This window comes from Mustela erminea, chromosome X (genome assembly GCF_009829155.1).
Source record: "Mustela erminea isolate mMusErm1 chromosome X, mMusErm1.Pri, whole genome shotgun sequence".
Taxonomy (NCBI): Eukaryota; Metazoa; Chordata; class Mammalia; order Carnivora; family Mustelidae; genus Mustela; species Mustela erminea.
In genome coordinates this window covers 71,110,666-71,134,391 of record NC_045635.1, presented here as the reverse complement: position 1 = coordinate 71,134,391, position 23,726 = coordinate 71,110,666, and the positions used below count along the sequence as shown (strand labels likewise).

Below are 23,726 nucleotides of genomic sequence, written 5' to 3'. Positions count from 1 at the left end.
GTATGCTTCCACTATTTGATGAATTAAATATGTGTTTGTATATAATTTCAATACTGTATATGTGAATGTACTTACATACTGTTACGTACTTACTTGCCACTAGGTGGTGTGCATTGAGGAGTCTTTCTCTGATCCCAAAAACAGAGGACGTATAATTTTTCCACTAAGTTTGTGTGTGTGTGTGTGATTTATATATATATATATATATATATATATATATATATAAAATATGTATGTGTGTGTGTATATATGTGATATATAATCTAAATCTAAAATAAATAAAAATATATCTATTTTTTCTTTTTCTTTTTTTTTTTTAAAGATTTTATTTAATTATCAGAGAGAGAGAGGGGGAGAGAGCAAGCACAGGCAGACAGAATGACAGGCAGAGGCAGAGGGAGAAGCAGGCTCCCCGCCGAGCAAGGAGCCCGATGTGGGACTCGATCCCAGCACGCTGGGATCATGACCTGAGCCGAAGGCAGCCGCTTAACCAACTGAGCCACCCAGGTGTCCCTCTATTTTTTCTTATATATTATCTATACTCATCATTTAAGTGCCCTCCTTAAACCCTATCACCTATTTAACCCATCCCCCCCACACACCTCCCCTCTGGTAACCATCAGTTTGTTCTCTGTAGGTGAGTCTGTTTCTTGGCTTGCCTCTCTTTTTTCTCCCCTATGATCCTCTGTTGTTTTTTTTTTTTTTTTTAAGATTTTATTTATTTACTTGACAGAGAGAGATCACACGTAGACAGAGAGGCAGGCAGAGAGAGAGAGAGAGGGAAGCAGGCTCCCTGCTGAGCAGAGAGCCCGATGCGGGCCTCAATCCCAGGACCCTGAGATCATGACCTGAGCCGAAGGCAGCGGCTTAACCCACTGAGCCACCCAGGCGCCCTTTTTTTTTTTTTTTTTAAGTGATCCTCTGTTTTATATTTTAAATTCTACATATAATTGAAATTGTATGCTATTTGTCTTTCCTCAGTGACTTATTTCACTTAGCATAATGCTCTCTAACTCCATCTATGTTGTTGCAATGGCAAGATTTCATTCTATTTTATAGCTAATATTCCATTATATATATACCTTCTTTATCCAGTCATCAGTGAGTGGACATTTGGACTTCTTCCATAATTTGGCTATTGTTGATAATGTTGCTATAAACATCTGGGTATATGTATCCCTTCAAATTAGTATTTCTGTATTCTTTGGGTAGATACCTAGTAGTGCAATTGCTGGATCATAGGGAGTTCTGTTTTTAACTTTTTGAAGAACCTCCGTACCATTGTTTTCCAGGGTGGCTGCACTAGTTTCTCATCAACAGTGTCAGAGGGTTGACCCCCTTTCTCTGAATCCTCTCCAACAGCTGCTGTTGATAGTGTTAATTGTAGACATTCTGGTTGGTTTGAGGTGAAAATTCATTGTAGTTTTGATTGGTGTTTCTTTGATGATGAGTGATGTTGAATATCATTTCATGTGTCTGTTGGCTATCTGGATGTCTTCTTTGGAAAAATGTCTATTCACGTCTCCTGCCCATTCTCTTACTGGATTTTTTGGGAGGTTGTTTTGTTTTATAAATTCTTTGCATGCTTTGGGTACTAACTCTTTATCAGATATGTCACTTACAGCTATCTTCTCCCATTACCTAGTTTGCCTTTTAGTTTTGTTGTTTGTTCCCTTCACTGTGCAGATGATGGGGTCTCAGTAGCTTATTTTTGCATGTTGCTGTCCAGTTTTCCCAACATCATTTCTTTTTTTTTTAAAGATTTTATTTATTTATCTGTCAGAGAGAGAGAGAGCGAGAGGGAGCACAGGCAGACAGAGTGGCAGGCAGTCAGAGGGAGAAGCAGGCTCCCTCTGGAGCAAGGAGCCTGATGTGGGACTGGATCCCAGGGCACCGGGGTCATGACCTGAGCTGAAGGCAGCTGCTTAACCAACTGAGCCACCCAGGCGTCCCCCAACATCATTTCTTGAAGAGACTGTTTCCCATTGGGTATTCTTTCCTGCTTTGCTACAGATTAATTCACTATATCGCTAAGGGTCCATTTCTGGGTTTCTGTTCTGTTCTGGGTCTATATGTCTACCTCTGTGCTAGTACCAAACTATTTTGATCACTACAGCTGTGTAATGTAACTTAAAGTCCAAAATTGTAATGTCTCCACCTCTGCTTTTCTTTTTTAAGGTTGTTTTGTCTATTTAAAGTCTTTTGAGGTTCCATACAAATTTTAGGATTGTTTGTTCTACCTCTGAAAAATGCTGTTAATGTATTGATAGAATTTGCATGAAATGTATAGATTGCTTTGGGTAATACAGACATTTTAACAATATTTGTTCTTCTAATCAATGAGTTAGGAATATTTTTCCATATCTTTGTGGCCTTTTCAATTTCTTTCATAAGTGTTCTACAGTTTTCAGAATATAGATCTTTTAGCTCTTTGGTTAGGTTTATTCTTAGGTATCGTTATGGTTTTTGTTACAGTTGTAAATGGTATCATTTCTTGATTTCTCTTTCTGCTGCTTCATTGTTGGTGTACAGAAATGCAACAGATTTCTGTACATTGATTTTACACCTTGTGACTTTGCTGAAGTTTTGTCACTTCTAGCAGTGTTTGGGTGCAGTCTTTGGGGTTTTCTATATAGAGTGTCACATCATCTGCCAATGATGAAACTTTGATTTCCTCCTTGCTGATATTATAGCTTTTATTTCTTTTTGTTGTCTGACAGCTGTCTGACAGCAAGGACTTCCAATATGATATTAAGTAACAGTGGTGAGGGTGGAGATTTTTTGGAGGGTTTTTATCATGATCCCATGTTATACTTTGCCAAATGCTTTCTCTGCATCTACTAAAATGATCAAATGGTCCTTTTTTTAAAATTTATTTTTTATTTATTTTCAGCATAACAGTATTCATTGTTTTTTGTACCACACCCAGTGCTCCATGCAATCCGTGCCCTCTCTAATACCCACCACCTGGTACCCCAACCTCCCCCCCACAATTAAAACCCCTCAGATTGTTTTTCAGAATCCATAGTCTCTCGTGGTTCACCTCCCCTTCCAATTTCCCCCAACTCCCTTCTCCTAACTCCCCATGTCCACCATGCTATTTGTTATGCTCCACAAATAAGTGAAACCATATGATAATTGACTGTCTCATATGGTCCTTTTTCTTTCTTTTCTCAATGTGGTGTATCACATTGATTGATTTGTGAGTGTTGAACCACCCAGGTTGAACCACCATCCCAGGAATAAGTTGCACTTGGTCATAGTGAATGATTCATTTGATATACTGTTGGATTCAGTTTGTTAGTTATTTTATCAAGAATTTTTTGCATCGATGTTCATCAGGGATATTGGCCTGTTGTTTTTATTTCTAGTGCAGTCTTTGTCTGGTTTTGGAATCAGAGTAATCGTGGCCTCATAGATTGAGTTTGGAAGTTTTCCTTTCATTTCTATTTTTTGTAATAATTTGATAAGAATAGGTATTAACTCTTCTTTAAAAGTTTTGTAGAATTTACCTTTGAAGTCATCTAGTATAGGACTTCTGTTTTTTGGTAGTTTTTTTTTTTAAATTATTGATTCAATTTCTTTGCTGGTTATTGGTCTGTTCAGGTTTTCTACTTCTTTCTGTTTCAGTTTTGGTAGTTTGTATGTTTCCAGGAATTTATCCTTTTCTTCCAGGTTGTGTAATATGTTGGCATATAGTTTTTTTTTTAATATAATATTCTCTTATAATTGCTTATGTTCCTGTGGTTTTGGTTGTTATTTCTCCTTTCTCATTTGTGATTTTATTTATTTTGGTCCTTTCTCTTTTCTTTTTCATAAGTCTGGCTAAGGATTTATAATTTTTTTCTAAGAACCAGCCCCTGGTTTTATTGATCTGTTCTATTGGGGCTTTTTCCTTAATTTCCATATCATTTATTTCTGCTCTAGTCTTTATTACTTACCTTTTGCTGGCTTTAAGATTCATTTGTTGTTACTTTTTTAACTCTTTTAGGTATAAGTTTAGGTTGTTTGAGATATTTCTTGTTTCTTGAGGTAGACTTGTCTTGCTGTATACTTCCTACTTACGATAACTTTTGCTGCATTCCAAAGGTTTTGGACCATTATATTTCATTTTCATTTGTTTCCATGTATTTTTTTATTTGTTCTTTGATTTCCTAGTTGGCCCATTCACTGTTTAGTAGCATGTTCTCAAATCTCCATGTATTTGTGGTCTTTCCATTACTTTTCTTTTGGTTGCCTTCAAATTTCATAGCATAGTCATCAGAAAATATGCATGATATGATCTCAACATTTTTGTACTTGTGAAGACCTAATTTGTGACCTTTTCTGGACATGTCCCATGTGCACTTTAAAAGAATGTGTATTATGCTTCTTTAGGGTGCAGTGTTCTGAATATGTTTAAGTCCATCTGGTTCAGTGTGTCATTCCAAGCCATTGTTTCCTTGTGGATTTTCTGCCTAGATGATTTGGACATTGATGTAACTGGGATGTTAAAGTCCTGTACTATTATTGTATTATTATCAGTGATTCCTTTATGTTTGTTATTGTTTTATATATTGGCTGCTCCCATGCTGGGAAATAAATACAATTGTTAGATCTTCTTGTTGGATAGTCCCCTTTATTATGATATAGTGCCTTTCTTCATCTCTTATCATGGTCTTCGGTTTGAAATCTAGTTTACCTGATACAAGTATTGCTATTTTGGCTTTTTTTTTTTAAATTTCTATTTGCGTGGTAAGTATTTCTTCATCCCCTACTTCCAGTCTGCAGGTGTCTTTAGGTCTAAAATGAGTCTCTTGTAGACAGCTTATAGATGGGTCTTGGTTTTGTTTTGGTTTGGTTTGGTTTTTTGTGTTGTTTTGTGTTTGTTTGTTTTTTGTGTTTTTTTGTTTTGCTTTTTAAAAAAAATTCATTCTGGCACCCTATGTCTTTTGACTGGAACATTCAGTCCTTTTCTATTCAGAGTAATTACTATTACTATTATTATTATTATTGAAGATTTTATTTGTCAAAGAGAGAGAGTGCAAGTATGCACAAGCAGGGGGAGTGGCAGGCAGAAAGAAAAGCTGGCTCCCCACTAAGCAAGAAACCTGATGCGGGACTTGAACCCAGGACCCCAAGATCATGACCTAAGCTGAAGGCAGATGCTTAACTAACTGAGCCACCCAGGCATCCCAAGAATAATTATTGATACATATATTTAGTGCCATGTTATTACTTCTTTTTTCATTGATTCTGGGGATTTTCTCTGATCCTGTCCTGTCTTTGTTGCTTTTGGTCTTTCCTTTCTTCTCAGAGAGTTCCCCTTAACATTCCTTTCAGGGCTGGTTTAGTGGTCATGAACTCCTTTGTTTTATGTTTGTCTAGGGAATTTGTTATCTCTCCTTCTCTTCTGAATGATATCCTTGCTTGATAGAATATTCTGGGCTGCTTATTTTTTTCCATTCAGCACTTTGAATATGTCATACTTACCCCCTTTCTGGCTTGCTCCTTTTCTGTTGACAGATAGATGTATAGATAGCCTTCCTTTGTAAGATAGGGATTTCTTTTCTCTTGTTGCTCTTAATATTTTTTCTTTACTGTTATATTTTGCAAATTTAATTATAATATGTTTTGCTGTTGGCCTGCTTTTGTTGATTTTGATGAGTGTTCTTTGTGCCTCCTAGATTTGGATATCTGTTTCTTTCCCCAGATTAGGGAACTTTTCAGATATTATTTCCTCAAAAAATTTTCTGCCCCCTTTTCTCTCTCTTCCTCTGGAACTCCTATAATATGAGTGTTATTACATTTGATTGAATCAGGGAGTTCCCTAAGTCTATTCCCATGTTCCACAATTCTTTTTACTCTCTTTTGATCAGCGTCATTATTTTTCTGTTAATTTATTTTATGTATCACTAATTCATTCCTATGCTTCTTCTATCCTTGTGTTCATTCTACAAAGTCTATTTTCAGTCTCAGCTATTGTATTTTTATTTCTGACTGATTGTTTTATCTCTGCAGGAAGGGTCTTCCTGAACTTTTCATTTCTTTTCTTGAGCCTACCAAGTATCCTTATGGTTGCTGATTTAAATTCTCCATCAGGCATGTTACTTATATCTCTGTTGATTAGATCTCTGGCTATGACCATATCTAGTTCTTTCATTTGGGATGAATTCCTGTCTGCATTTTTGTCTAAGTCTCTATCTTCTTCTCTTTGTTAGAAAAGCCTGTTTTGTTTCCTGTTCCTGAGTGTGACTGCTTTATGAAGAAGAGGACATACAGTGTCCAAGGCCTGGCTTTGCAGGGAGCAACTCTTGTGTGTCTTTTGTGAATTCTGCTGGGGTGTTTTGGCTTCTCTGTCCTTCAGACCAGTCATCTGTAGAGGCTCTCCTTGCCTGCAGTGGGATGTTTTTGTTCCTTGGCTAGAATGTGGCAAGTTTTAACTAGGTGTGCTTTGCTCTGCTTGTTAAATGAGATCTGATTCTACTTCCATTAGAACAGAAACCCTACAGAACTCTCTGGTTAGGAGAAATGGTGTAGACAGGGTTTTGTACTGGTTTTCTGGGGAAGGGACCTGCCACACTGTGACTGAGGCAAACTTGACAAAGAAGGATGAGAAGGGCAGTGGTGCCAGAGCTCACAGGTTGAAACTTGGTGTAAGCAGGTTAGGCAGCCAGTGTCAGGGCTGAGCTTCTTTCTGCAGGTGGCTCTGTGTTTATGCTGAGGGGCAGGGAAGGAAAATTGCACTAGCCTGCTCCTTTGTCCCAAGAGAGGAATCTCATCTCTCGAGGATGAGCTCTAAGAAGTGGGAAAAGTCTACCCACTGTGGGTCCCAGGCATTCTTCAGATCCCTGTTTCCATGCCATCTGCCCCTGGGTTGTTTGCCTGTCTTCTCTCTGGGAGTGGGGCATTGTACTCAGGGTTATTCCTGCCAAGCCTGCCAACCTTTAAAATTCCATTCTTTTAGCCCTGCTGATTGCAAGAACTCATGAAAATCAGGCCTTCTTATTTTTTCCAGCCAATGGTCTTGGAAAAGTGTTTTTATGTATTTCCCTGTGTGCTCCTCTCCCTCTTGCCTTTCTCTGCAACTGTAGTTCTGTCTTCTCTGCAGTACCTGTGGTCCATTTTTCCCCCAAACCAAGTTTGCACTTCCTACCTTCTTTGATATGGCCTCTTTTTTTCCCTTTAGTTGTGGAGTTTTTTCTGTCAGTCTTCAGGTTGATATCTGGCATATTTAGAATTATTTGATAGTTTTCCAGTTGTGTTCCATGGAAGAGACAAACCTAGTGTCCTCCTACTATACCATCATCTTTGAGCCATACTGTAGCTATTTTATTTTATTTTATTAAATATTTTATTTATTTATTTGACAGAGAGATAGAAATCACAAGCAGGCAGGCAGAGAGAGAGAGGGGGAAGCAGGCTCCCTGCCAAGCAGAGTGCCCGATGCAGGGCTCAATCCCAAGACTGAGCCGAAGGCAGAGGCTTAACTCTCTGAGCCACCCATAATTTATTTATTTTAAAAATGGAAGTTTGTAACTCTTAATCCCCTTCACCTATTTTGCTTGCCCCCCTCAAGCTCTCCCCTGTGGCAGCCGACTATTCTTTCATATTTTGTTATTGTTTTGTTTTTAATTCATTTTTTCTTTTTTTGTAGATTCTACATGTAAGTAAAATTATATGGTACTTATCTTCTCTTATTTCAAGATTTCATTATTTTTTATGGCTGAGTAATATTTCTTTGCATATATATGTATGCCTTATCTTCCTTATCCATTCATTTATGAATAAACATTTAGGTTGCTTCAATATCTTGGCCATTATAAATAATTTTGTAATAAACAGAGATGCAGATATCTTTTTGAAGTAGAGTTTTTTGTTTTCTTCAGAAAACAAAAGTGGAATTACTGGATTTATGATATTTCCATTTTTAGTTTTTTGATAAATCTCCATAGTGTTTTCCACAGTGGCTGTATCAGATTACATTCCCACTAAGAGAGTTTGAGAGTTCCTTTTTCTCCACAGCCTTGCCAACACTTGTCATTTCTTGTCTTTTTGATACTAGCCATTCTGACTAGTGTGAGATGATACTCATTGTGATTTTGATTTACATTTCCTTGATAATGCTGTTGAACATTTTTTCATATGTCAGTTGAATGTATGTCTTCTTTGAAAAAAGTATATATTCCGGTTCTCTGCCCATATTTAATCAGATTATTTGTTTTCTTATTGTTGGGTTATTTAAGTTCTTTATATATTTTGGATTTTAGCTCCTTATCAGATATATCATCTGCAAATATCTTTTCCCATTTATTTTAAAAGTAAAAGTTTTTAACTCTCAATCCCCTTCACCTATTTTGCCTACTCCCCCACATGCCATCCACTCTGGCAACCAACTGTTTTCTTATATTTTTTTCTTTTGTTTGTTAATTCATTTGTTTTGTTTTGTTTTGTTTTTGTAGATTCTACATGTAAGTGGAATCATATGGTATTTACCTTTTTTTGTCTTTTCATTTTCTTGGTGGTTTTCTTCACTGTGGAAAAGCTTTTTAGTTTTAGGTAGTCTTGTTTATTTTTTATTTTGTTTCCCTTTCATGGGAAACATGAGACATATGCAGAAAAATTTTGCTAAGGTCAGTGTCCACGAGCTTACTACCTATATATTTCCTTTTAGGAGTTTTATGGTTTCAGGTATTACATTTAGGTATTTAATACTTTGAGTTTATTTATATGTGTGTTTAAGAAAGTGGCCCACTTTTGTTCTTTTCAATATAGCTGTCCAGTTTCCTAGAACCATTTACTGAAGAGACAGTTTTTTTCCCCAAAATACATTTTTGCTTCCTTTGTCATAGATTAATTGACCATATAAATGTGGATTTATTCCTGAGCTCTCAGTTCTGTTCCATTGACCAATGTGTCTATTTTTGTGCCAGTACCATACCATTTTTATTACTATATATATTTTTTGTAATATAGTTTGAAATCTGGGACTATGATACCTCCAGGTTTATTTTCTCTCAATATCCCTTTGGCTATTCAGGGTTTCTTGTGGTTCCATACAAATTTGAAGATTTTTTTGTACTAGTTCTGAGGAAAATATTGTTGGTATATTAATAGGGATTGTATTTAATCTGTAGATTATTTTGACTCATATGAACATTTTAACATTAATTCTTCTAATCCATGAATATGCTATGTTTTTCCATTTATTTGTGTCATGCTCAATTTCTTTCTCTTTTTAAAAAGATTTTATTTATTTATTTGACACAGAGAGAGAGAGATCAGAAGTAGGCAGAGAGACAGAGAGAGAGGGGGAAGCAGGCTCCGTGCTGAGCAGAGAGCCTGATGCGGGGCTTGATCCCAGGACCCTGGGATCATGATGTGAGCTGAAAGCAGGGCCTTAACTCACTGAGCCACCTAGGTGCCCCAATTTCTTTTGTCTGTGTTTATGGTTCTCAGAGTACAAGACTTTTACCTCCTTGGTAAGATGTATTTTTACATATTTTAATCTTTTTGACGTAGTTGCAAATGGGACTGTTTTCTTAATTTTACTTTCTGCTATTTTGTTATTTGTGTATAAAATATAACATATTTCTGTATATGAATTTTGTGTCTTGCAACTTTGCTGAATTCATTTATTTTAATAATTTTTGAATTTTAGGTTATCTATCATGCCATCTACAAATAGTGACGGTTTTAGTTATTTCTTACCAATTTGGATGCCTTTTATTACTTTTTCTTGTTTGACTGCTGCAGCTAGAACTTTCAGTTCTATGTTGAATAACTGGTGAGAGTAGACATCTCTGTGTTGTACCTCATCTTAGAGGAAAAGCTTTTTTTTTATTAAGAATTTTTATAGTAAGTGGATGCTGAATTTTGTCAAATGCTCTTTCCGCATCTGTTGAGATTATTGTATGATTTTTATCCTTCACTTTGTTAATGTGCTGTATCACTTGATTGATTTGCATATTTTACTATCTTTGTATCCCTGGAATAAACCCCACTTGAATGTGGTGAAAGATCCTTTTAATGTATTTTTGAAGTTCGTGTTTTTGGAATAGAGTAGGATTGGTAGTAACTCTTCTTTAAATATTTGGTAGAATTCACCTGTGAAGCAAACTGGTCCTGGAATTTTGTTTGTTGGGATTTTTTGTTGTTGTTGTTATTGATTCAACTGTATTACCAGAAATCAATCTTTTCAAATTTTCTATTTCTTCCAGAATCAGTCTAACAAGATTGTATGTTTCTAGGAATTTATCCATTTGTCCTAATTGTTCAATGTATTGGCCTGTAATTTTTTATGATAGAATCATAATCCTCTGTGTTTTTGTGGTATCAGTTGTAATTTCTCTTCTTTTGTTTCTTTTTTTAATTTATTTGAGTTCTTTATCCTTTTTCTTAATGAGTCACAGTAAATCTTTATCAATTTTGTTTATCTTGTTAAAGAACCAGCCCTTGGTTTCATTGATTTTTTTTCTATTTTTTAGCTTCTATTTCATGTATTTTTGCTCTGATATTTATTATTGCCCTCCTTCTGTTAGCTTTGGACTTTGTTCGTCTTTTTCTAGCTCCTTTGCGTGTAAGTTTAGGTTGTTATTTTATATTTTCCTTGTTTCTTGAAGTCAGCTCTTGCTATAAATTTCCTTCTTAGAACTGCTTTTGAAAGCTCCCAAAGATTTTGGACCATTGTGTTTTCATTTTCATATGACTCCATGTATTTTTTTAATTTCTTCTTTAATTTTTTTCCTTGTTCAGTAACATGTTGTTTGGCCTCTATGTGTTTGTGTTTCCAGACTTTTTTCTTGTAATTGATTTCTAGTTTCATACTGCTGTGATTGGAAAAGATGCTTGATATGATTTCAGTCTCCTTAAATTTACAGAGACTTGTTTTGTGACCTCACATGTGATCTATCCTGTAGAAGGTTCCATGTTCACTTTAAAGAATGTGTGTTCTCCTGCTTTTGGATGGAATGTTCTATACATATCTGTTAGGTTCATGTGGTCTAATGTGACAATCAAAGTCACTGTTCCCTTGTTGATTTTCTTTCTGGATGATCTACCTATTGATGTAAGTGAAGTGTTACAGCCCTCTACTATTATTTTATTACTATCTATTTCTCCTTTTATTTCTATTAATATATGTTCTATATATTTAGTTACTCCAGTGTTGGGTGCCTAGATATTAAAATCATTATATACCTTTTTTGGATTGATCCCTTTATTATTATGTCATGCGTTTTGGTTAACTATTGCTTCTGTCTTTGTTTTAAAGTCTACTTTATCTGATATGAGTATTGCTACTCTGGCTTTTTATTCACAATTTGAATGGCATTTTTTTTTTACAGAAACACAAATAACTAATGATTTATAGTCAAGAAAAGGGAAGCTTTAATCTGTGATTGAAAAAATGCAAAGAGTTACAAGCATACCTACACAGAAATTACAAGGTTCAAGAGCTTAACATCAACCAACTGCTGTGAAAATAAATATTTAAAGAAACACAAAATAAAACCACCTAATAGTGGGGGACAACAAGGGAGGGGGGACAAACCAAGAAAATGAATGGAGACCAGGCAGCAACTCCCAAAGTTGTTTTACAAATAGGGGTCCACATCAAAGGAAAGACACAAACCTGTCTAGGAATGTGACCGATGAGACAACAGACAGTGACCACAAGTCAGTGATATATCAAAAATGGCAACCGAAATCCTGGAGAGCCCTGAATTATTTAATCCAGACATTATCTAACCCCTCAGATTTGCTTGGCGCTCTGGTGTTCATCATTCTCCATTAGAATGAAATGTGGGACAAACACATTAGTGGTTGGAGGGGGCTGCAGAACTAATCCACCCGCGAGGGTTAGGGTCCACAGTGTATCAGTGCGTTTATATAATGTGACATGTCAAAGAAGGAACTACAGTTAAGATTTATTTTGAAATAATCAGCAGAATCTCAAACTTAGAAATAAATGAATCTCAGTGTTCCTTCACTTCAGACTCTCATCTGGTGCTTCACATTTTCCATCCCAATTTATTTATTTATTTGTTCATTTGTTTATTTATTTTTAGAGATGTTATTTATCTACTTGGAAGGCAGAAAGAGTTAGCACAAACAGGAAGAGTGGCAGGAAGGGGGGAGGGAGAAGCAGGCTCCTCACTGAGCAAGAAGCCCAACATGGGGCTTAATTCTAGGACCTTGGGATCATGACCTGAGCTGAAGACATACACTTAACCAACTGAACCACCCAAGTGCCCTATCCCTTCTCTTTTAGTCTGTGCTTTAGTTCTGAAGGGAGTCTCTCATAGGCAGCACATGGATAAATCTTGTTTTTCTTTTTTTTTAAGATTTTGTTTATTTATTTGACAGACAGATCACAAGTAGGCAGAGAGGCAGGCAGAGAGAGAGGAGGAAGCAGGCTCCCTGCTGAGCAGAGAGCCTGATGCAGGGCTCTATCTCATGACCCTGTGATCATGACCAGAGCTGAAGGCAGAGGCTTTAACCCACTGAGCCACCCAGGCACCCCAGATCTTGTTTTTCTTATCCATTTAGTCAACATAGTTTTTATTTTTAATTGAAGCATTTGGTCCAATATTTAAATATTTATTGATATACTTACTGTCATTTTGTTAATTGTTTTCTGTTGTTTATGTAATTCTCTGTTATTTTTTTCTTGTATTCTTGTTCTCTTCTCTTGTGGTTTGATGACTTTTTTTTCATAGTGTTATGTTTGGATTTCTCTTTTTCTGTGTATGTGTGTGTCTATTACCAGATTTTGGTTTGTGGTTACCATGAGGTTTATATATAGCATCTTAGGTATCTTATAGATGTAGATATAGATGTATCTTATAGAATCTTAGCTATATTAAGTTGATGGTACCTTAAGTTTGAACACATTCTAAAAGCACTGCATTTTTTACTCCCTCCTCCACATTTTATGTATGTGATGTTATATTTAATGTCATTTTTCATTTTGTATATTTTGATTAGTTTTTGTCACCATAACCAATTTTACTATTTTTGTGTTTTAATCTTCATACTAGCTTTATAAGGGATTGATATACTTTGTTTATTATGTTTTTAACCATTCAAATTTTTTCCTTTCATAATTTTTTTTACTTCTAATTATGGCCTTTTTTTTCACCTAAAAAAGTCTCTAACATTTCTTGTAAGATGATTTTTGTGGTAATGAACTCCTTTAACTTTTGTTTGTCTAGGACACTCTTTATCTCTCCTTCAATTCTGAATGTTATCCTTGCTGGATAGAGTATTCTTGGCTATGTTTTTTTTTTTTTCCCTTTCAGCCTTTTGAATGTATCATATCACCTTCTCATGGCTTACAGAGTTTCTGCTAAGGAATCAGTTGATAGTTTTATGGGGTTTCCCTTTTATGTAACTATATAGTTTTTCAGTTAATGCTTTTAAGATTCTATCCTTAAGTTTTGACAGTTTAATTATACATCTTGATATGGACCTCCATATGTCTTTATCCTTGTGGCTCTCTGTAATTTCTGGACCTGCATATCTGTTTCCTTTTCCAGATTAGGGAAGTTTTAGCTATTATTTCTTCAAATAAGTTTTCCGTTCCATTCTTTCTCCTTTCCCCTTCTGGCATCCCTATAATATGAATACTATTATGCTTGATGTTATTGCAGAGGTATCTTAACCAATCCTTATTTCTTTTATTCTTTTTTTTCCCTTGCTGTTCAGATTAGTTGCTTTTCATTACTCTGTATTCCAGATCACTGATCTCTTCTTCACATTTTCTGATCTTCTGTTGATTTTTTCTAATATTTTCCATTTAAAGTTGTTCTATTCTTCAGCTTTGCCTGGTTTTTTTTCTGTCTCACTGTTGAAATTCTCACGGAGTTCATTCACTTTTCTCTTAAGTCATTGAGCATCTTTATAACCATTATTTTATCAGGCAGAGTCCTTATCTCCACTTTGTTTAGCTCTTTTTCTGTGTTTTTGTCTTATTCTTTCCTTTGGATTATATTCCTCTATCTCTTCATTTTGTCTGACTCTCTGTTTCTGTGTATTAGGTGGGTCAGCCACATCTCCTTGTCTTGAAAGTAATGGCCTTATTTAGAAGGTAATCTGGGGTGCTTTGTAGCACCATCTCCCCAGTCACCAGAAGCAGGTGCTCCTGGGGTATCCACTGTGTGGGTTATATATATTTTTTTCTTTTTAATGGCTGGGTTGCAATTACTATAGGCATGGTGGTAGGTGGGCTGGTCCTCAGCCCAGTGGGCTGCAATATATAGCTGCAGCTGCTGTGAGTGCACTGGTAGGGAGGTCTTGTCCTGTGTGCACCTGGATGGGAAGCTACTGAAGCTCTTATAGGCATTCTGTTAGGCAGGGTCAAACCTCACCTTGGCTGTCTGCAATTGTCTGCTGTCACTCTGTGGCTACACTGATTGGTAGAGTCTGCCCCCAACACGGTTGTAGTTATATCCATTTGCCACAAATGATTAGGCATTAAGCCTCCAGGATTCACAGCATACATTGGCTGGGGAAGATGAATAGGGCAAGTGGAGCAGCTCTTAACTATTTGTCGAGCTTCTTCTCTAGTTACCTGAAATTGTTTACGTAAAGCTGCTGCGTTTTGATGAAAATGAGCATGACTTTGAGTGGCTCACTCAAAATTAGTGGTTAACACCAATTGTATATGAGTTAACGCATCTGCAGTATCACTACCCTCAGTTAAAGGTCCAGGTAAATTAGTATGTGCTCGAATATGAGGGATATAAATAGGATTAGCTCTTTTTTGCAATAGACATTGAATACTTGTAAAGAGATGAAAAAATTCCTTATCATTAGTAAGAATATAAGCAGTTGGTAACAATGAACAGCATGTGCTACATAGTGGCTATCACTGTATAAGTTACATGGTTCAGAAAATTTCTCCAGGGCTAAATGTATTGCTTTTAATTCAGCTCTCTGTACAGACTTAGTGGCATAAAATGCTCGAAAAGACTCATGACCCGAATGAGATGATTTATAAATGCCAATATATCCTCTTTTATCAGCATCTATAAAAACATTAATAGCAGAAGCAAGGGGACTTGTTTGAATGGGATCATTTACTACAATAGAAATGGTAGAAAAGAAATGTAATAATTTATCTGCCGGTAAATGATATCGAAGTTGTAACAATTCTATCTGTCCGGTAATAATATGCAATTGATGTAAGGCTAAATGAATCCATTCCAAAGGTAATTTTGATGGCATTAACAATATCAGATATATCGGTATGGTAGGATCATACTGACAAAGTTGTGCTTGTGACAATTTATCATTGACTAACTGCAATGCTGTCTTAGCACACTCAGTTAAGGTTCGAGGGGAGAAAGGAGAACTGTCTCCCTTTAGAATATCAAATAAAGGATTCATATCATCAGCTGTCAAATGCAGAAAAGGCCTAATCCAGTTAATATCTCCCAGTAATTTTTGAAAACCATTTACCGTACATAAAGATTGCGTTCTTAAAGAAATCTTTTGAGAGCGAATTCTTTTATTCTCAATGATGTAACCTAAATATTCAAACGGTTCCATCTTTTGTACCTTTTCAGGAGCTCTAATTAAATTATATTGTTGTAGTTGATTAATTAAAAAGATAAAGGCGCTTTGTAAAGTATCTTCTGTTTCAGCTGCCAATAAAATATCATCCATATAATGTATGCAATAAACTACTGGTTCAAATTGCACTCGAAACGGGGCAGTTGCACGAGACACAAACTCTTGACACAAGGTGGGGCTATTAGCCATACCTTGGGACAAGACTTGCCACTGATATGGCTTAGCAGGCTCCTTATGGTTAGTACTAGGAATAGTAAAACCGAACCATTCACAATCCTGAGGGGCTAGAGGAATAGTGAAAAAGCAATCTTTCAGATCTGATATTATCAATTTGTATTGAAGAGGAATAGCTGACGGTGTAGGCAAACCAGGCTGAAGGGCTCCCCTAGGTTTCATGGTAGCATTCACAGCTCTCAGATCCTGTAACAATCTCCAGTTTCCTAACTTCTTCTTTATCACAAAGGGCTACAGGACTCCTTTAAATGACCCAAAAGCAGCTGCTCTACAGAGCAGCCGCTGCTGCCAGATTTTCTGAAGATAAGGGCCACTGATCCACCCATACAGGGTCATTAGATTTCCACTCAATAGGCAGCGCATGGGGGGAGTTCAGTGGCCCTGAAGAAAACCCGACTCTGCTTCTGAAGGTTGCTATTGTAAATGAAGCAGATGGGGATTTCCCTGTAAGTCTTCTCTTAAGTCCTTACCTGAAATATATCCCATTTTTTCCATAAGGGCCATTGCAACTGAATGTTGCTTAGATCTGGGGATAGGAGCTGTTGTTAAAGAAACACCCATATCTATTAAGACATCACGTCCCCATAAATTAAGATCGATTTATAGCACAAATGGTTGGAATACTCCTTGATGACCTTCAGCAGTGGACCAATTCAAAAAATTAGCACTTAACTTAGGAGCATAGGCTTGTCCTACACCTCTAATAGAAGTATCAGAATCTACAAGAGGCCAGTTCTTAGGCCAATGCCGGGAGACAATTACTGAAACATCTGCTCCAGTGTCCACCAATTCTGAAAAGGCTCGACCCTGAACGAATAAGGTCAAATAAGGCTTGCCAGCAGAAATTAAATGAGCCCAACAAACATCAGTAGAGCCAAAGCTTCTGGTTCCTCGCTTGCCCTTTACCACTGGATTATTGGTTTCCAGCCGTGGCATAGTAATTAATTGGGCAATAGGAATCCGAGGTTGCAGCGAAAGTAATCCTTCTCGTAAAGTGGCCATAATTTTGATTTCTCCTGTATAATCTTTATCTATCACCCCAGGATGGACAGATTAGGAAATAGAGGCTCATTAAATTTAATTGACTTGCACACTAGTCCACAGTGGAGCTAAGTCATCTTATTCCTGTGTGCTATCATGTGCTAAGTGAGTGCCACATCGCAAAGGGTATTAGATTAGTAAGTCTTGGGGTAAGGCTAATGACTTGTTATTTCAGTATTTAATTCCTTAATTCAGTTATCCTCCGTACCTCAACCCAACAAACCTCGATTTCCATGAAACCAATGGGTTGCCATTTTATTTCCGCAGAAATAAGAACCGGACTTTTAAAATGAAGGTTTTTACAATTCTCTTCCTGATTTTTGTGTAAATGATTAATAACTTTGTCTATGCTGTCATTCAATATCTTGCCATTTCACAGGCCAAGGTACCTAACCAAGTTATCTTGGTTATAAGGTTTTTATCTAGTTGTTGTGATAAAGAATAAATGTCCCATGAATACTCGCTCTCTTGAGTAAGGTGGCCTTCTTGCTGTTGCTATGAATTTAAGAGAGAAACTGAAAAGGTCACAGCATTGTCTCCTGTCAGGATGTAGACTCCAGAAGTCAATTTAGTGCTCAGCATTGGTATTTGGCTGTTGTTATCAGTGAGGAAGAAATTGCTGTGCTTTTTAATATTTATACCATATTTGAGTACATGTTGCTGTTGTAGCTAGCCAATAGGAAAACACTTGTATATTTTACAGCTGTATCACCACACATGAGGATCGCTCGTATCTCGTATTCCAGGATTTTTTGTTTTTGTAATTACAGCCCTGCAGAGAAGGATCAGAACCATTACCCTCATTATGCGTTAGTGAAATTGAAGTTTATGGGGCCCTCTTCAGAACTGATTCCAAAACACTTTGCTTCTAAACCCACACGAGATGATATATATTAGGTATTTGCCCTCTACTTCCCAGCTGCTCTCTTGACTGTAGCTCCAAATTGCTCGAAAATGTGACCGCCATAATAGTAAATGTTGCTTTGATGGATACCATCACTGCCCTCTGGCCCAAACATCCTTGAAAGTTTGGTCACATGACACAATGTGATCCCTTTCAGAAAGTTAGTGGAGTTATTTTATTCATGAAGTTTCAGGGACTATCAACTTATCTTTTCTGCGTCCTTTCCCACATCTGATTTTCTATAATTGGATTTCTTAACATTAGATAGGAAGATGTTTGTGTGAGCAGGAAAAAGATTCAGGTGTACAAATGGCAATAGACTGCTATATGACTGTCTTTAATTCCTTTGTAGTTCAATATATTCAGAAAAAGGAAAACTATTTTTATTTCCACATCATTGTACTTGGTTGTTTCCATACCCAGTATACTAGAATGATTTCTGTTTGGTTTGGCTTATAGTGTTTCTGTCATTGCTGTTTTCCTAATTTTGAAGGGACAATTTCCTTTGGAAGGGTTTTTTTTTTCTTTCTGTCAACTTTTAGGAATAACAATTTCAGTATAAATGCTTTAAATAAGAACCAGAAGTTGCCTTAATCTAATTACGAGGTTCTTTTTCATTAAATGCACTACTAGAATTCACCCTTTTTAAGAAAAAAAAGTTTGACCTGCTTTTTATTGTGAGTTTCACAGGTTGTTTTCCTCTCAATATTAAACACTTTGTGTATTGGCAGAAAGGATAAAGTGCATTTTTAAATTTCTCTTGTGTAATTATGATGCTGTCAGTTTAATTAAAAGTATGTAGTTTTGGGGCGCCTGGGTGGCTCAGTGGGTTAAAAGTACGTAGTTTTTACATGTTTCATTTTAGTAAAATGCACGTTATTTTGAACTTTGATTTATATACTATATTTATTAAAAATAATTATTTTGGTTAGTAGAGATATTAGTATAGATATTTTGAGTTACCAACACTTCCTATTTATTTTTAAGCTTTTTAAAGAGAGGTTTTGTTTTTATATATACAAAGAACCCCTTTATTCAAGAAAGAAAAAATAAAAGCACCTCTTTGTTTCAGACCACAGTTTCTGGCTGTAAGATGTTTGTCAGATGCCTTGTTTGACAAAGAACAGTGAGAGTTCCTGTTGATAACTGACCATGAATGTATGGCTACCACCATCTCTGACTTTACTAGCCAAAAATATTAATTTCAGTGAAAAAACCTTTACTTCCCAATGTACCAACACTAACCAGATAGGGTTTTCCTCTCTCTCTCTTTTTTTGTCCTTAAAGTTGTTACTTATTCTGAACAAATTTAATAAGCATTTGCATTATATATAATTGTCACTTAGAGCCTGTTTCCCTTTGGCAAACAAATTCTTGCCCATTACTGGGAATTAGTTCAATTAAATAAATTTTGCAGCTTTGAAGCACTGAAACTGTATAAAAAAAACAGTAGCATGCAAACTCTGCATACACCCAACACTTACTACAATTTTCAGAGTATCTTCTTTTATTTTTAGATGAATCTACGTTCTGTATTTACTGTAGAACAACAAAGGATTTTACAGCGTTATTATGAAAATGGAATGACAAATCAAAGTAAAAATTGCTTTCAGCTCATATTACAGTGTGCACAGGAGACTAAGCTGGACTTCAGTGTAGTCAGGGTAAGTATTGAGGCTGTCATTCTTGAATTTATAGCTTTTTATAAGTGATAATTGCTTCCTATGAGAAAAACTATCAAGAGTATGAAGTCACTAATGTTATAAACAGTTTCATTTCCCTGGTATAAAAATACTACTTTCTTAAAAAATAATAAATAGAGCTAATCATTTAGTATGTATTTGTTTCTGTAAATACCTTGAAAACACTAAAACTTTTGCATTGTAAACATAGCTTTAAAAAAATCCTAATCCTTTGAACTAATGAATACTTTTAAGATTAGTTGCTTATCCTGTGCCTTCTTTAAACCCAGGATTAATTTGGAGATAACCTGCCAAAATTATATCAGTAACACAGGCATTTACCAAGGGACTATTGTGCACCTAGAATATTTTCTTGGTGTATTTGAATTTTTTTCAGGCATTTTTGACTTCGGTATTTTGGGCTTTTTTAGGAAAACTGGTCCTATTTTATGAATACCATTCCTTATCCTAAGTAAAATGCATGGATTTTAATGGGTTAATTAACGAGTAAGAAACAAGAAATCCCATGGGAGGAAATTTTCTTTTATCACAACCATAGTTATTCAGCTGTAAAAATCAGAGCCCTTAAACTTCTTTGAAAGACAATGAGAAGGTGATGGAAAAGAGATGAGACAAATCTAACAGAATTAGTTACAGATTTTATTGGAGTACATAGGTCCTTTCATGTTTGTCTGAACATGGTACAAATACTCCTGGCTTGAAAAGTTATGGATTCACAGATTGACGACTTTCTCATCCTTGTCATTCTTTAGGCTACTTTGTCAAAGAGAATCTAGGACATCAGTTTTTAGGTTTATTTCTTTTGGAAGAACTTTCAAAAGACCCTAATTATAAAAGAAATCTCTTGACAAGCAGAATTCTTTGGAAAAACTATTTCTTAAAGACTAAAGGATGTATTTACCTTTGAACAGGGAATTATGATACCAATTCTAGGGAATTATCACATGATATCTGTTTTTATGTGCTGAGATCAATCATCATATTCAGATTCATGTAAGAACTAGAAATATCTTCTTTCTATTTGTAGATATAAATTCCCTATTTGAATTTACAGCTCAAATTTCTTCTTTACTATGAATTCTAGACTATTTAATTTTTTTGTACCAGATTTGGTAAAATTGTGCCATAAATAGTTGATAAAATAGTTATATTAATATAATATATTAATATTTAATAGTTAATAATACATCATAGTATATCACATTATATAGTATATTATATATCATATGTAATAATAATCATTATATAAATATCAGATGACATATGATATTTACATAATTATAATTATATCATATATAATTATATATATGATATATATATATAATTATATCATATATCATATAGCATATGATATTTATATAATGATTATTTTACAATTATATTTTTATATATTTATATATAATCATATTTTATACATATAATGTGATTTTATAGTATATAATAACTATTATATATTATATATTGTACTATATATAATGGTTATATAATAAATATAATTAACATTGATTATAAATAACATAATTAATTAACATAATACAATAAAATTTGGTAAAATAAGAGAAAGTGTGTTTTAAGGTCAAAGGTTGTCCTGGTATATTCAAGTTCCTACTTCCCTTTAGTAAATCTCATAGAAAAATGTTTAATTTCCTTAGAAAAAAATAAATTTTATATTTCAAATTGACAAGATTGCATTTTACAAGTACAAACTCATTGTTTTTGGAGTGACTGTTTTTCTTTTTCTTCTTATTTTTTCTTCCTTTTTCCTTTTATTTTATCATTACTTAAAAGTGAAAAGCCTTATCAGACAGCTTCTTAGGTACTTTGTGATGGTTCATATTTCCAGTTTGTCATTGCAATAACCTACTTGATTGTACTTGAATATTGACAGTGCTGAAATGCAAACATTTATATTTATGTTCCAAATGGTATGAAATCTAAAAAACAATTAGAATGACAGAAATAAATTCATAGGTTTAAGCTTACAAGTAAAATATTACTTAAGTTTTAAGGACTTGTGTAAAACAGATTCATTCTCTCTGTTCTAAACGAGTGTAAATTGTACAGAAATTCAGTCTTCCTAATCTAAATTCCAGCACAATTTTGGTTGCTTTCTGCAGTCTGAGAAGGGAGTTGTTTATAGATCCATTATTCTATAACCTCTCTTGTCCTCAATATTTTCCTAGGTGTATATGTTGTACTTGAAAGAGACCTTTCTTTATTATTTTAATATAATATTTATTGTGTTTTTCCTCAGAACTCAAATGTTATGGTACTAAGAACCTGATCCCAATGTAAAATGAACTTAAAAGGCTAAAACATATGCAAAAATAGAGTAAAGGAACACAGAATCAAAGAAGGAGGTATAGAAAAAGGAAAACAGGTTTGGAGACAGTGAATTTCATTTGATCTTAGCCAAAAGGCTAAGAAGCAATGGAGACTGAATTTCAAAGAGAGAACTGAAAGAGAATTTTACTAACTGATGACCTAGTGTCATTCTTTCTTTTTTATGTAGTATTGCTTTGTTATTAGTTATAGACCCCAGATTCTCATCATATCAACTTTGTTTGACTCATTTTCTCTCTCAACCAATGAGGCATTTAGAATGAAAATCATTTACATCCTATGAGCACTGGTAAATTTTTGATCCTGTAATTGAATGGCTTTAAGTTAAATTTAATTCAGTTACTGGGAATGCTTGGGCAATAAATTTTCTTTATTTTCAGAATTTTAAAAATATTTCTTAAGTATATACTTTCTCACTTTAACTTCAATGGAAAGTATTGAAAATCATTGAACATTTACTTTTTGACTCACAGTTTCATTATGAAAATGAATTATATGGTAATGCTTATAACATGGTAAGCTATATGGGGTGATTTTCTCCTTTACTAAAGAACTCCAAACTATTTAATTATTTCTCACATTAATTTTCTTATGTATTTCCTTAACCTTTTTAGTGAGCAAAATTTCATGAACATTCTGTTTTGGTGTCATCCTAGTTGCCTCTAATAGCAATTTCTGTCACCAATGCTCTGCTTATTATTTCTAATTTGTTACAGATGAGAATACCGGATCTGGTGAAATCATATATAAAATAAGAGAAGGTGTGTTTTAAGGTTTAGGGTTGTGCTTTTAGCAAGGCCCATGTATCCTGTGATATCCGTGTTGGCTGTGTTCTAGACAAGTGAGATTGTCAGATAGCTGAGCTTCATACGCACACGATATTCTACTGCATTTTACTTTTTTATGAGTATGTAATGTAAATATCTAAAACTCTGTAAGTAACTATATATAGAAATATATTGTAAATTTATGGCTTATTTTGATAGTTTTACAGTTCATTTTATATATATGAACAATTATAGTTCATTATACTTTTCATTACTATTCATTATATATATGGACTATTAAAGTAAGCCATAAATTTGCAATTCACTAAGATCACTCTTAAACTTTCTGCATTAAGGTAGTTATAGTAATGAGAACATTTATTTGTTTTCTTAGAAATACTGCCCAGATCTGCCCTCCAGATGTAGTACTTCTTGAGTTCAGATGTTACAAATTCACTAAGTTTGAAAGTTTTTAAGTGTAATGACTGTACATTTTTAAAAATTATGAACAAATGCACTATGCTTCCTATGCATAATTCCATACTTGAAAAGCCATAATACAGTAACTTAGTTTGAATATTTATAAAATTCACCTTTTTGGACCATACCTTGAAATTATATTTATCCAAAACACTTCTATTTAAATGTTTCTTTTGAGTATATACTTCAAAACCTTTCACTTTTTCTACTCTGCCTCCTTCTCCATTGACATTTACATTTATTTGTCCCTTTGCTTGTAATTTTCACCTCTGCTATTTAGTAAAACTAGAATGACTATAAAATTCCCACAGCCTCATGTGAAACAAAATAGAACATCTACATCTCTGGAACATTTTCCTTGTTAGAGAAATACTAAGTATAAAAATTAAATGGCCAACAAGGATGACCATTTTAGGAGTTTTTTGCCATAGTGGAAGGAGAATGTGCTTTGAGGTCAAGTAGACTTGATTTTGAATCATTGCCCCATCATTTGCTGACAGGATATCCTTGTATAAGCTAGTTAATATTTCTCAACATCAATTTTTTTCATTTATACAATTAGAAAAATAATCAAATAAGCTAATATATATATAAACATAATGGGGATTCAATACATGTTAGCTTTTATTTATAATATTATAGCAACATTGATGTTGTATAGTGTATAAACATCAAAAACTGAGAAATTCTTCTGGCCTT

General features: G+C 34.6%; 1 protein-coding gene across 1 annotated transcript in view; it reads left to right on the top strand.

Annotated features, from left to right (window-relative positions):
- Positions 1–23,726, top strand: part of HDX (highly divergent homeobox) — a 236,935-nt gene that overhangs the window by 11,850 nt on the left and 201,359 nt on the right. Inside the window, exon 2 of the mRNA XM_032330919.1 lies at positions 19,252–19,398. Coding sequence (XP_032186810.1) covers positions 19,252–19,398 — 147 coding nt within the window. The remainder of the gene's footprint in view (positions 1–19,251; positions 19,399–23,726) is intronic.